The sequence below is a fragment of the Gastrolobium bilobum genome, unplaced genomic scaffold, assembly GCF_033153095.1.
Source record: "Gastrolobium bilobum isolate Gb01-03AN ecotype WA unplaced genomic scaffold, APGP_CSIRO_Gbil_v1 utg1978, whole genome shotgun sequence".
In the NCBI taxonomy this organism is placed as follows: Eukaryota; Viridiplantae; Streptophyta; class Magnoliopsida; order Fabales; family Fabaceae; genus Gastrolobium; species Gastrolobium bilobum.
In genome coordinates, this window is record NW_026897627.1 from 6,224 (window position 1) to 20,123 (window position 13,900).

At 35.7% G+C, this 13,900-nt stretch overlaps 1 protein-coding gene across 1 annotated transcript; it reads left to right on the plus strand.

Moving 5' to 3' along the window:
- The first annotated feature begins 263 nt into the window (after positions 1-263).
- LOC133308730 (uncharacterized) lies at positions 264-1,202 on the plus strand. Its single transcript, XM_061509416.1, has one exon. The coding sequence runs from the start codon at positions 264-266 to the stop codon at positions 1,200-1,202; it is 939 nt and encodes a 312-aa protein (XP_061365400.1).
- The last annotated feature ends 12,698 nt before the right edge of the window (positions 1,203-13,900 follow it).

Here is a 13,900-nt window from a genome sequence, read left to right on the forward strand (position 1 = left end):
AATTGTAGCAGGATTCCCCCTTTCTGTTGGGGTGTGAACCTTATCTCATATCCTCTTAGTTGTTTGAGGTTGTTGAGATGTAACTGATTCAATATCCTTCTGGATATTCTACTAGGTAGTTGGGATATGATATTCATATCCATAACACTGCCCAACTTTAATGATCGAAGTTCTCTATCATAGAAGTCTTCTTTTAGAATTTTCGAAAAATTGAGGATGCTAATTTTATTTACCCATGTTTTATATGAGATTTAACTCCGCCCATGTGTGCTTGCATGCACGGCCTGTCCCAAGCCAAGATAAAGGAGGAGGGTTGGTGTCAGGTGTTGCGAACCGGCCGTAAAAAACAGCTATATTTTTATGTGATGAACTTATATGATTTTTCGTTGGGAAGTACCCTTCATAGCGACGCGTTGCATCGGGCCCCGGGTGTAGCAAAAAATGGGTTAGGGTCCTTACCACAAGGCAAGGCGCTGCATCGGGCCCGGGGTGTAGTGAAAAGTGGGCTAGGGTCCTTGCCCCAAGGCAAGGCGCCAGGTCTTCACCCGGATTTGGTGAGAAGTATGCCAGGGTCCCAACACGCAGATGGGCGAGCGTGGCGGGCAAGCACAGCCCAGGGGTTAAGGATAAGATTGGGCAGCTGGAACATAGGAACCTTAACGGGTAAATTGAGGGAGTTGGCAGATGTTTTTGCTAGAAGGAAAGTGAATATTGTTTGTTTGCAAGAAACTAAGTGGACTGGAGAAAAGGCCAAGGAAGTGGATGGAACTGGTTTCAAGTTATGGTACACAGGTACTAACAAGAGTCGAAATGGTGTTGGAATTATGATCGATAAAAGTTTTAGAGATAAAGTTGTGGACGTCAAAAGGAAAGGCGACAAGATTATTCTGGTTAAGCTTGTTGTGGGTGATTTAATCTTGAATATCCTCAGTGTCTATGCACCCCAAGTTGGATTGCAACCAACTGATAAAAGCCAATTTTGGGAAGACTTGGAGGAGGTTTTGAGGGGAATACCTCGAGAGGAGAAGATTTTCTTAGGAGGAGATCTAAATGGTCATGTTGGTAAAAGCAATGGAGGTTTTGATAGAATCCATGGAGGTTTTGGTTATGGGACGAGAAACGAGACTGGAGAAGATATCTTGAATGTTGCACTAGCCTACGATTTGATGTTAGTGAACACCTTTTTTCGAAAAAGGGAGTAACACCTAATCACTTATCATAGTGGCCAAAATCGTAGTCAGATTGATTTCTTTCTGGCTAGAAGAGAAGATAGAACTTCTTGTGTCGACTATAAAGTCTACCCTGGAGAGTGTGTCGCTACGCAACATAAGCTGGTAGTCTTGGATGTTCGGTTCAACAAAGTACTTACAATGAAGAAGAGGGCTCAGAACCCTAGGATAAGGTGGTGGAAGCTTAAGGAGGGAAAAGAAAGAGAGTTCAATGAAAGAATGTTGCACGACGGACCTTGGGAGTTTGATGGAGAAGTAAATGCAATATAGAATGAGATGGCTAAGTGTATTCAAAATTTTGGAAGGAGGGTGGTGGGAGAAAGTAAAGGAAATGAATTTCATACAAAGGAAACATGGTGGTGGAATGGAGAGGTGCAAGAGGAAATTAAACATAAGAAGGAATGCTTTAGATCTTTGCATAAAAGTCTCAGTGAAGAGAACTTGCAAAAGTTTAGATTGGCGAGAAAAAATAAAATGAAAGCAGTGCGAGAAGCTAGAGGCAAGATTTTCGACGAGTTGTATAAAAATCTTGGGAGCAAGGATGGTGAAAGAGGTATTTATAAACTTGCAAAGATAAGGGATAAGAAAAGTAAAGACCTCACCCAAGTTAGATGCATCAAGGATGAAAATCAAAAACTTCTGGTGAGAGATGAAGATGTAAATGAAAGATGGTTGAACTACTTCAACAAGCTGTTTAATGGGGATGGAGATACAAGCGAGGTGGACTTGGAGGACGCGTATGATGATATGAATAGAAGATTTGTATGCAGAATTAATACACATGAAGTTAAGGAGGCTTTAAAGAGGATGAAGACTAATAAAGCCTTGGGGCCTGATTGTGTCCCTATTGAAGTGTGGAGAGGCCTAGGGGATGTGACAATAAAATGGTTGACCAATCTTTTCAATAAGATTCTCCAGACAAATAAGATGTCTAATGCTTGGAGGAAAAGTATGATTGTGCCTATCTACAAAAACAAGGGAGATATACAGAATTGTTCAAACTATAGAGACATTAAACTAATGAGCCATACTATGAAGTTGTGGAAGAGGGTTATCGAACATCGTTTGAGGAGAGATACCAAGGTTTCTGTAAATCAATTTGGATTTATGCCAGGAAGATGTACCATGGAAACTATTTTCTTGATGTGACAACTTATGGAAAGATACCGAGAAAAGAAGAAGGACTTGCATATGGTGTTCATAGACCTTGAGAAAGCATACGATAGGGTTTCAAGGAAAGTTTTATGGTGGGTTCTGGAGAATAAAAAGGTTCCATCAAAGTATGTAAAGGCAATCCAGGATATGTATGATGGGGCTACTACATGTGTAAAAGCTTGTAACGGAACATCAAGTTATTTTCCTATCACGGTTGGTGTACACCAAGGGTCGGCTCTAAGTCCTTATCTCTTTGCCTTAGTTATGGATGAACTAACAAAAGATATTCAAGAGGAAGTGCCATGGTGTATGCTTTTTGCAGACAATATTGTGCTTATTGATGAGAGCAAGGAGGGTGTTAATAGAAAACTTGAATTGTGGAGAAGCACATTGGAATCCAAAGGATTCACATTAAGTTGAAGCAAGAATGAGTATCTGAAGTGTGAGTTTTCTCTGGTACGAGATGGGGACCAAGAGCCCGTGCATTTAAGTGGTCAAGAGGTACCCAAAAAAGATGTTTTTAAATACTTGGGCTCCATTTTACAAAAAGGTGGAGAGATTGATGAGGATGTAAATCACAGAATCAGAGCAGGGTGGATGAAATGGCGCAGTGCATCTGGGTTTTTGTGTGATCGCAAAATCCCCCTTAAGTTAAAAGGAAAATTCTATAAAACGACAGTAAGACCGGCAATGCTATATGGAGCGGAATGCTGGCTAGCACATAGGCAACATGAGCATAAGATGGGAGTAGCAGAGATGAGGATGTTAAGATGGATATGTGGTTACACAAGGATGGATAAGATAAGAAATAAAGATATTCGACGAAAGGTCGAAGTAGTACCGGTAGCCAAGAAGATGAGAGAACATAGATTGAGGTGGTTTGGGCACGTGATGAGAAGGCCCCTGGATGCTCCTGTAAGAACAGGAGTTTGTTACCAAGAGCTCAACACAAAAAGAGGCAGAGGTCGGTCGTAACTTACTTGGGGGAAGGTAGTAAAACAATATTTAATGGAGTGGGATATAGATTGGCGGACGATATGTCTTAGAATGAAATGGAGAAAAGCTATAAGTATGATATAGGGTTAGACCCGTTGTTATTCCTATATTCCAGATGGTCCCATTTTAGTCCTTTTCCCCTTCATTTCCCCTACTTCTTCTTGTCCCTTTCTTTTTTACTTTTATTTATTTATATATACATATATTATATATACATATATATATTTTTTTATTTTTTATTTTTTATTTTTTATTTATTTATTTATTTTTATTTTTTTATCTTTTTCAACCGTTTTGTATCTTTCATGTGAGTTCATTTACCACCGACCCTAATTAATTTGGGATAAAGGTGATGTTGATGTTTGATATGAGATTTCTAAAATAATTTCTGAAAATTTAATTTTCTCAAGATTTTATTTTGTGTGTACATTTTTTAAAAATTACCATCCAAGAATACCACTCAGAGGTGGTATTCTAGTATTCCGAAGACGAGAAAATTTAATACAAAAAATCACTCCACATTTTCAGTAATATTTTACATTCAACCAAATATAGCATCAGAAAAATTAATTCAATATTTCCGAGAATATTTTGGCCTACCAAACAACTTTTTGATAACATTATCAAAAAACTTATTTTTCCACCATATTTTTGAAAATCGTGATTCTCAGATAAAAAAATTTATCCTCTACTAAACGCTTCCTATAAGTCTTATACGTACTTCTTCCATTGTATCCAATTTCACTAGAAAAATATTTGAGGCATAAGGAGTAGCTTAGGAATTACATGAGATTCATAAAAAAGAAGACGGGGATAACCTATGTTGCACTGACATCGACACGACGCTCAAATAGGTTAATTCAAAAAAATGTTAAATTTTGACACGTTAGGATACATTTTGATATTAAATAATATTTTTAATATATATAATATAGTTTACATTTAATATATATAACAGTCCATAATAAATTATATAACCAATGAAAATATTTTTTTTACTCAAAACTTGTTTGGAATTCCTTTAAAAAAGCAAAGAATAAATAAATTTATTATTTTAAAAGCACATAGAATCGTAGTAGACAAGCTAAACAACCACTTAAGAAGATGACGTGGCCAAGCTATTAAAAACACATAAAAGAATCCAAACAAATACAAATAAAAGAAAGAAAGTGACAAATAATGGCGTTCCATTGGTCCATTCAAAAGCGCACGGATCACAAGAAATCATCTGTAGCCGGAGATAATATTCAATCGAACGATCTCAACTTAGATACATTTTTTCTCAACTTAGCTACATTCTGCTTTGGACTCCTAGTGTTGGGAGGAGCGAAGAATCTCTCCATTTTCTTCCATATCTCTATTGTGCTTTATTTTACAGGATAACTAATAATTCTAGCATCTGATTTGGTTTGTTGCGTCACTCAGTGCCTAATCCTTAGAATCACCAGTTTCGATTAACCCGCTCAGAGTCTACTCACAAGGAAGAAGAACGATACGAGGAAGAAGATCGAAGCACTGCTTGGAATGGTGACGGCGACAGACAAGAGATTAAGGGAGAACGACGGTGGTGACTTTCATAAATGTCATTAGGCAAATTTGGATCTGCATTAAGTTGACCGCATGTTGGAACATGTCGGAGCATTAACCGTATGTCACAAAATATTTACCGCGTGTTGAACCCATGTTGGAGCTTGTCTGTGTCTGACATGCATTTTTTTTTTAAAAGAAACGTATTCGTGTTTGATGAATGACAAATTATTTGATGTCAGGTCTATACATATAGCAAACATTTTTAGATCGTCTGATGTTTGATGAATGTTCAATTATTTGATAAGTGTAAGAGAAATATAAAAATTATTAATGGGTTTTGTTTAAAAGTTTGAACTTTTGGGTCGAATTGGTGTTTTACCTGGTATCAAAGAAGATTGTAAAGTTTCTTAGCACGAATAGGCTGAGTCTGATGCATCATCCACTCTTCAAGCTCAATGAACTCTCGTGTAGAGGAACATAATGAAGAAATCTAAAAATTATAGATGGACCTTCACTTACAAAATTAAACTTTTGGATTGAATTGCTGTTTTGAGTTGAATTAACGTTTTATAATAAGAAATATTGTGCTGATCATGTAACTTTGTAACAAAGAGGAATTCAAACTGTTGGAAAGAATATGTTTAGAATATCTTTGTTATTTGTAAACGAAAAGTGTTTATCATTTTAAGGTATGTAAAGTTGTGTCATTTTAAGTGAGAGAACGAGATAGATAAAGGAGGAGAGAGAGTGGACAAAAAAATATAAAGATGCCCACCTCTTTGTGAGAGTGAAATGACATAAGTTGTGTCATTTAAAAGGACAAACATTTTTTCCTATTTGTAAATATCTTTTTCCTTATTCCATTAGGATTTGGGTTATGTCTGAGCTAAGCTCATTATAAAGCGTTTGGTACGTGTCTTTTATTTTAAAACTCGGGAAAGCATGGTAGGGGAACAAAGAATGTTGCGTTCGGTAGCTCAATTATAAAAACTTCCCAGGCCAAAAATCATCCGGGAAAATGGTTCTGTGTTTTAACTTTGTTACTGTTTGTCAAATTGTTAACTTTGTTACTGTTTGTCAAATTAGAGATCTATAGAATTGGTGGAATTATTGAGTGTCCGGGGAAGCCAAATTTAAAGCGCCAAAATGTTTACTAAATTGCCCCATCAATGCGTACGATTTGTTGATATAGTCTTCGAAAAAGGTAAAAGGTACATTCATCATATTCATCGAATAGAGGCCAAATATAATATTTCAAACATAACGTACGGCTGAGGTTATTTTCGTAAAATAACCTCACATTCCCACAAATATATTACAACCAACAAAACAAACACTCAGTAAATTTATTCATAATTTCCTGGGTAAATTTGATCCTACCTAACAACTTTTTAGTAACATTCCTGTAAAATATTTTTCTCTCTATATTCCAGTAATAATTATTTTCTGGATTCAAAAAAAATTCTCCTGTACGAAACGCCCCCTTAGTGTTTCCATGTATATTGTATACTCATGAATCAATTCAATGTATAAATTTATTTTAATGTTACTTTCGTCTCTTGTTATTCAACATAGTATCCAGAGCCTATTGAGAGGAACCCTAATCCGATCATTCTCTTCGATGAACCTATTATTCATCGAATTTTCAAATTTTTTTCCAAATATTATCGCTTTGTCAGTTTCTGGACGTCTCCTTTGTCCTTGGGTCGCATCAGCGTTGCTGCCAGCCCTTTCTAATCGCGGATCATGTCGGACATTAGTTGACCTCCGTTCCTCAGCCGTTGACCACCATCGTCCGTTGGAATTTTTCGGCAAGCCACCTACCGTTGTGCTCTTCTCAGCTGTGCAGATCGTTCTGTCCAAGTCTCGCCACGGTCTGACAAGCCATACTTTCTCACGATTGCGAGTAAGTTCCGAAGCTCCATTTGGTTGGCCGGAGCGTGGAGCCTCTTCTTTGGCAACAATCGATTCGATTTTTCTCCTCTCTCCAAGATGGTTCTGGATCTGGTCTTGTTTTGGTGTTTCAGCATCGTTGTTGGTGACGCAAGGATCCCACTTCTTCCGGTTAATTTTGTGATATATCATTTCTGTTTTTGCTTTTAATTTTGGTATTATGGATTACTCCTACCTCTTCAGTTGGCTCCAAGTCGGAGTCTGCTATTTTTATGAATTATATCCTTGCTCCATAGAGTGTGGATAAATTGGATGGGTCAAACTATGATTCTTGGTCATCAGATATGCAACTTTGGTTGGTTGGACATAATTATACTTCTCATCTCATGCTAAGATTGAATCTATTGCGGCCAATGAGCGCTCATGAAGGAAGATGATTGATGCTCAATTGTGAAGTCTCATCAAATCCACTCTTCATCCTTCCATTAAGCAAATTTTCTGGCTTGCAATTACTTGTGAGACTCTTTGGAGTCAAGCAAAGGCTTTGTACACAAATGATATTGTTGCGACTTCGGCAAGTGCACCGATCGTAAAAGTTAAAAAAGTGTAGTGAGTAAAATATCGTTCCCATGATGATTGATTTTCAAGTACTAGTTCGCTAACAACGATTTAGTTGGACAATCGAATTTGAGATGAAAAGAAAGAAAATCAAGAACAAGCAAGAACATGCAATTCCAGAATTTAAAGCAAGTAAAGAAAAAGAATTTGGTTTTGAAAATCAAGAAAGAGCGTAGTTAAGGTTTCGATTTCCCCCAATACCCTTCTTATGTTATGGATTAAACAATCAAATAACCGCCCCTTAATATAATGTCAATCGATTCCTGTAAAGTAATTAAGGTTCAATCCCTTGTTACCTTAATTCTATGTAATCTTGAAAAAATCCTAGTTTCCTGGTTGTTCCCTAAGAAAACATACATTAACAACAAGAATCTAAAGATTGCATAATTACCCAATTTGTGAATTGGTAGTCTGAGAAGCAATCATCTAGTACTACTGCCTTCATTGCTCCAACTAGTAATTCTTTTAATGGAATATCTCAGTTACAATCTCTAGGCCCCTAGACTCTTGATTCTGGGGCTTCTGATCATATTTTTAATAATAAGTCCTTATTCACCTCTCTTTGTACCATCAGTTCCTTTTCTATTATTACTATGGCCAATGGGTCTTTGGTCCTATCCTGTGGGATCAACATGGTTCTTAATTTCCCCAATTTATATGTCGATCATGTTCTCTATGTTCCAAATTCTCCTTTTAACTTACTTTCCATTAGCCGTTTGACCAAATCCATTGATTGTGTGGTTTTTCTTACTAAAACTTCTGTCATTTTGCAGGATGGTAGTTTGGGGAAGGAGATTACCAATGGATGGGAATCTCATGGCCTCTATCAAATTTTTCCTTTTTCTTCAGCCTGTTCTATTGGATTCACCCCTCACTATCCATGCTCGTTTAGGTCATCCAAGTCTTGCCAAGCTTCAGAAGATGATTCCTCATTTATCCTCTCTTTCTAGTTTACATTGTGAGCCGTGTCAGTTTGGAATATATACTCGTAGTACGTTCCCAAGTCATCTTAGTCGTCAAGCTTTGTCTCCTTTTTCTGTGGTCCATTCTTATATTTAGGGGCCTAGTCGTCATCCTTCTACTTTAGGGTTTAAGTATTTTGTTACATTTATTGATGATTATTCCATATACACTTGGTTATTTTTAATGGAAAATCATTCTGAGTTATTTTTTATTTTTCAGTTATTTTATAATGAAATCAAAACTTAGTTTAGTTACTCGTGCATTATTAATTGATGGCAATGTTCCCTACAAATTCTAGGGTGATCCTATTCTCACTGCAAGATATCTCATTAATCGCATGCCCTCTTTAGTTCTTCATAACTAGGTACCTCACTCTAATTTGTTCCCTCATCAACCTTTATATCCTTTGACCCCACATGTCTTTGGTTCTACGTGTTTTGCTCATCATCTTGGTCCAGGCTTGGATAAATTAGCTCCTAAGTCTCATAAATATGTTTTTCTGGGTTATTCTTGACCTCAAAGGGTTATCGTTGCTATTCTCCGACTTTATGTCGATACTTTATCTCGGCAGATGTCTCCTTCTTTGAATCAGTCTTCTTTTTTGGCTACACTACTACTCCTACATGGACGCTGATCAGTCTCTCTCCCTGTCGACTCCTTTGAATACCTTCAACCTTTTTCTGTCCTGTGTATGACTCTCCTTTCGTCAACTCTTCTAATGATTTACAACATGTTTCACCTGATGTTTCCATGGACTCACATCCGACTGAATCTCCTCCCTTAGCTTCGATCCCACCTTCTGCTAGTGACCTTCCTATTGCTCTCCAAAAAGGTACCCGAGAGACTCGCCCTCCAGCCAGGTATTCAGTTAATATTAGTTACCATTGTCTATCACATCATATTTTGCATGTCTTTTCTCCTTGTCTTCTGTGTTTATTCCTAAAACTACAGGTGAAACACTTTCACATTTCGGATGGAGACAAGCTACGATTGATGAAGTGAGTGCTCTTCAATGGCACATGATATCTGGTCCCTCTTCCATCTAGGAAGTTTGTTGTTGGTTTCCGTTGAATTTGTTTTATTAAGGTTGGTCCTGATAGTCAAGTGGATCGTTTTAGAACTTGCTTGGTGGCGAAGGGTTTCACTCAAGTGTTTGGACTAGATTGTAGTAACACTTTTTTTCCAGTGGCGAAGAGGTATATTGTTTGCCTCTTTATTGTCATGGATGCTATCCGCCACTAGCCTCTCTCTCAACTTGATATATAGAATGTTTTTCTTCATGGTGATCTTGCGGAGGAAGTTTATATGGAACAACCTCCTGGATTTGTTGTTCGGGAGGAGTCATGTCTTGTTTGTCATCTCCACAAGTCTTTATATGGTCTCAAGCAATCTCTAAGAGCTTGGTTTGGTAAATTTAGCAGTGTTGTTCAACAATTTGGTATGACTCGGAGTGAAGCTTGTCATTCTCTCTTTTATCGTCATTCAACTTCCGGGTCTATCTACTTGGTGGTATATATGGATGATATTTTCATCACAGGTAGTGATAATCATGGGATTACTTAGTTGAAGCAGCATTTATGCATCATTTTCAGACCAAGAATCTTGGGAAACTTCGATATTTCTTGGGAATCAAGGTGGCCCAATCTGAAGATGGAGTTGTGATATCTCAGAGGAAATATGCTCTGGATATTCTTTAAGAGACTGCTTTGTTAAATTCTAATTCTATTGATACCCCTATGGATTCAAGTGTCAAGCTTCTATTGAATCAGGGGGAGCCATTTTTAGATCTTGAGAGATATTGGTCGAAAAACTGAACTACGTCATAGTCACTCGACCTGACATTTCATTTGCAGTTAGTGTGGTAAGTCAGTTTCTTAATTCTCCATGTCAAGAACACTGGAATGCCGTTATTTGTATTCTTAAATATTTCAAGGCATTTCTTGGAAAAGGCCTTGAATATAAAGATAAAGGTCACGTTAAAATTGTTGGTTACTCTGATGCTAACTGGACCTGTTGTCCTACTAATAGGAGTTCTACTACTGGATATTGTGTCTTCATTGGGGGCAACATGGGTTCCTGGAAAAGCAAGAAGCAGAATATAAGTGTCAGATCAAGTGCTGAAGCAGAATACCGCTTCATGGCTACTACCACTTGCGAGCTCATTTGGCTTAAATAACTTCTTAGAGAGCTCAAGTTTGGAGACATTGGACTTGCAACTCTCTTTTGTGATAACTAAGTAGCACTACACATTTCTTTCAATACAGTGTTTCATGAAAGAACTAAGCATATTGAAATAGATTGTCACTTTGTTCGAGAGAAGGTCCTTGCTGGCCGTGGCGGACCCAGGAAATTATATGACAGGGGGCGAAAAATTATATTATCATTACGAAAAGGCAATGCCAATTTTGGTTGGATGATAACACTGAGAATACAAAAATATCTGTTAAGAAGAACCTAATAAAATTACAAAAAAATTTGCCAATTTTTTGATTGGAATGTCAATTTTCTGCTTCCGATAATAGTGGTCCAATGCATCCTCTATTTCAATGAGGAACTAGCCTTAAGACCTTATATTTTGTTTGTAAGATCAATTTTTTATTGTTTACCTTCATGCCTTCTGGTGTTATAATTGCACTTTCTTTGATTTTTTCAGAATCTTATTTTCTCACTTAACTGTTATTTAGCAGAAGCAGTAAATTAATTAATGTGTTATTTATTTTTAGCATTTGGTCCCAACTAATAATTGATAACTATTATTGACCTTTTTTCTTTGCCAACAAAGTCAAACTTAAATACTCTTCTCCTGAGTTCTAATATGACAATCTGTACAGATTTTTAATGATTATAAAAAAAAATAGATAATCAATCAATATAAAATTAAATTCTAGACAAATTTGACAAGTAGAGTGAATATGCATTACTTACTGAACTCTTCTTTATATAAAATGAAAAAACCAGCTTTCCACATTGATTGGGGAGGGTAGCAGACCAAGAACAAAACCGGTTATATATGTTGGCACATGGCAGGTTGAATCTGATAAATAATAGTTATCTCTAATTGGGTGCAATGAACGGGTGGAACACTTTTCTTATGAATAGCATCGCTTGTCTTTCACTTTTTAAAAGCACTTTCAAAATTTTGCTTTTTCACACTATATTGCATATCATATAGTAGAACATATTTTCATATTTAAGAGTGGGGCGGAGGCCCATCCGAGGCCCCCATGTAGGTCCACCCCTGCTTGCTGGTGAAATTACAACTAATTTTGTATCCTCTAATAATCAATTAACAGATATATTTACAAAGTCTTTGAGGGGTCATCGAATAGAGTTTATATGTAACAAGCTTGATGCTTATGATTTATATGCTCCAGCTTAAGAGAAAGTGTTGGTATTATTTGTAAATATTTATTTTTTTATTCCATTAGAATTTGAGTTAGGTTTGAATTAAGCCCATTAATATTTCTATATATATATATATATATATATATATATATATATATTAATATTATATACTCCTATATTAATTAAATGTAAAGATTTATTTTAATGTTCCTTACATCTCTTGTTATTCTAGACAAACGATAACCAACTCATAAGAGTTCTCTTAACTCTCTTGCGTTTGTATTCACATATTCTTGGACCGTGCAGTAATTGTTAGAAGCAATACAAGTGTGACAACATCCATAACCACTACTTCTGGACCTGGAAATTGTGCAGTGACACAAGTCTGACCCGAATGCTACCTGTAATATTCAACACCATATTCACGAACACGTGTTCGGCTCAGCTTCAAATAAAACTTCTCTATTTGCCAAGAAGTGTGTTTTTGTTAGTTTCCATATCGAATAGTTGGAAAAACATACATGTTTACTTTGGTTGGTGTTCTAGAATTTTTCTATAAAGAAAGTTCAGTAGCAAAGCAATCTCCAAGCACAACAATCTCTTGGTGTTCAGTCGCATTCGGTTACTTCACGAGCACAGTGGTTGTTAAAGTGGTAAACAAGATGAGTGGAGGGTGGCTGGCAAGCGATAACTTAAATAGAAGGCATTTTGACCATAAATAATATAAAAAACAAACATTTTCCCTCGTTCATTCAAAAGTCAAATATTTTGCAAAAATAATACAACGAGACATAGGGATATGCACATTCGCATATAAAATAATACGCGACTTGTGCAAAAGTTAGTTTGCATGTTGCCACAAATCGTGTACCATACGCAATTTAAACACGCACAATCCCATGCGTAACTCGCGCAACACAAAGTAGGCACGCACTAATTTTTACACAAGTCACGTATCAATGAGAGGTAGTGTCAAAATGGACTGAAGTTCGTGAGCCAGCCGGCAGTCCTATATTTGGCCCTAATCCATTAGGATCTTTTTGTGATAGGGCTTTTTTTAAGATTAACCTCCAAAACCATATAATTTAGCAGATTGAATTAGAGTTTATATGCGAGTCAAACATTTTTTTTCATCAAAATTTTTATTATTTAATAAAATAAAAAATAGAAAAAAATATACAAATTTAAATATTTATAAATATAAAGTAAATTATAAAAATAAAAAAGAAATTTTCAACAATGAATATTTTAATTTGATGATTAAAAATAATTAGTTTAATACTATATTACAGTAGATAACAATTTCAATTACCAAAAACGAAATTTAAAATCAACGTTTCATGTTTAATTATTTATTATTTTTTGTTACTTACATGTTCCAAAATCTATTTCCATTGACATACTACTTCAACTACTGTAATTGACACAGATAACCTTGTCATTAGTGACCTTCGTTCATGGTTGTTTCCAACATCCTCCAATCACTATTGTCGTTGTCCTCTGCAATTGGCATCCTCCTATCCTATCATAATCGTTGCCAGAGTCTCTCTAATAAACCATAATTTAATTCTTAATCATATTGTTATACTTATGTCTCAATTCTTTTTTTATCTTGAATAAAAAAAATTCGCAATCAATTACAATTATGACCAAATTGAAATATTTAAATTATCAATATAAATATTTATTTTATTAAAAAAAATTATTATGTAGAACTTATACTTTGAATAGAATATTTTATGAAAGTGTTAAATATTTATTTATTAAAATAATTTTGAATGTATTAATATGATAAATAAATAAATAAAATTTAAATTATAATTTTGGATGACCTTATAAGACTTTTAGCCCATGCATACTTTAATTATTTGACCCTGCAGCTTTTTTGTCCTAATCCGTACGGGCAATACATGGATTGTTTGGATTATAGATATGCCAAAATCTTGATGGTAAATTTGACGAATGGAGGTCTACCATACAGAAAGTAATCACGTTCAAGTTGGTAATAACTAGCTGCAACTTCCGGTAACCATTAAACTAGGATCTATTACATCGAGGTATTTCATGGGTACTGTTCATCATGTATCTAAAGTGCTATTGTTAATTGGGTTTTGTTAAGATTCCCACAACCAACCCGGAAAGATACCATAGAATTCTTAAATCAAATATAA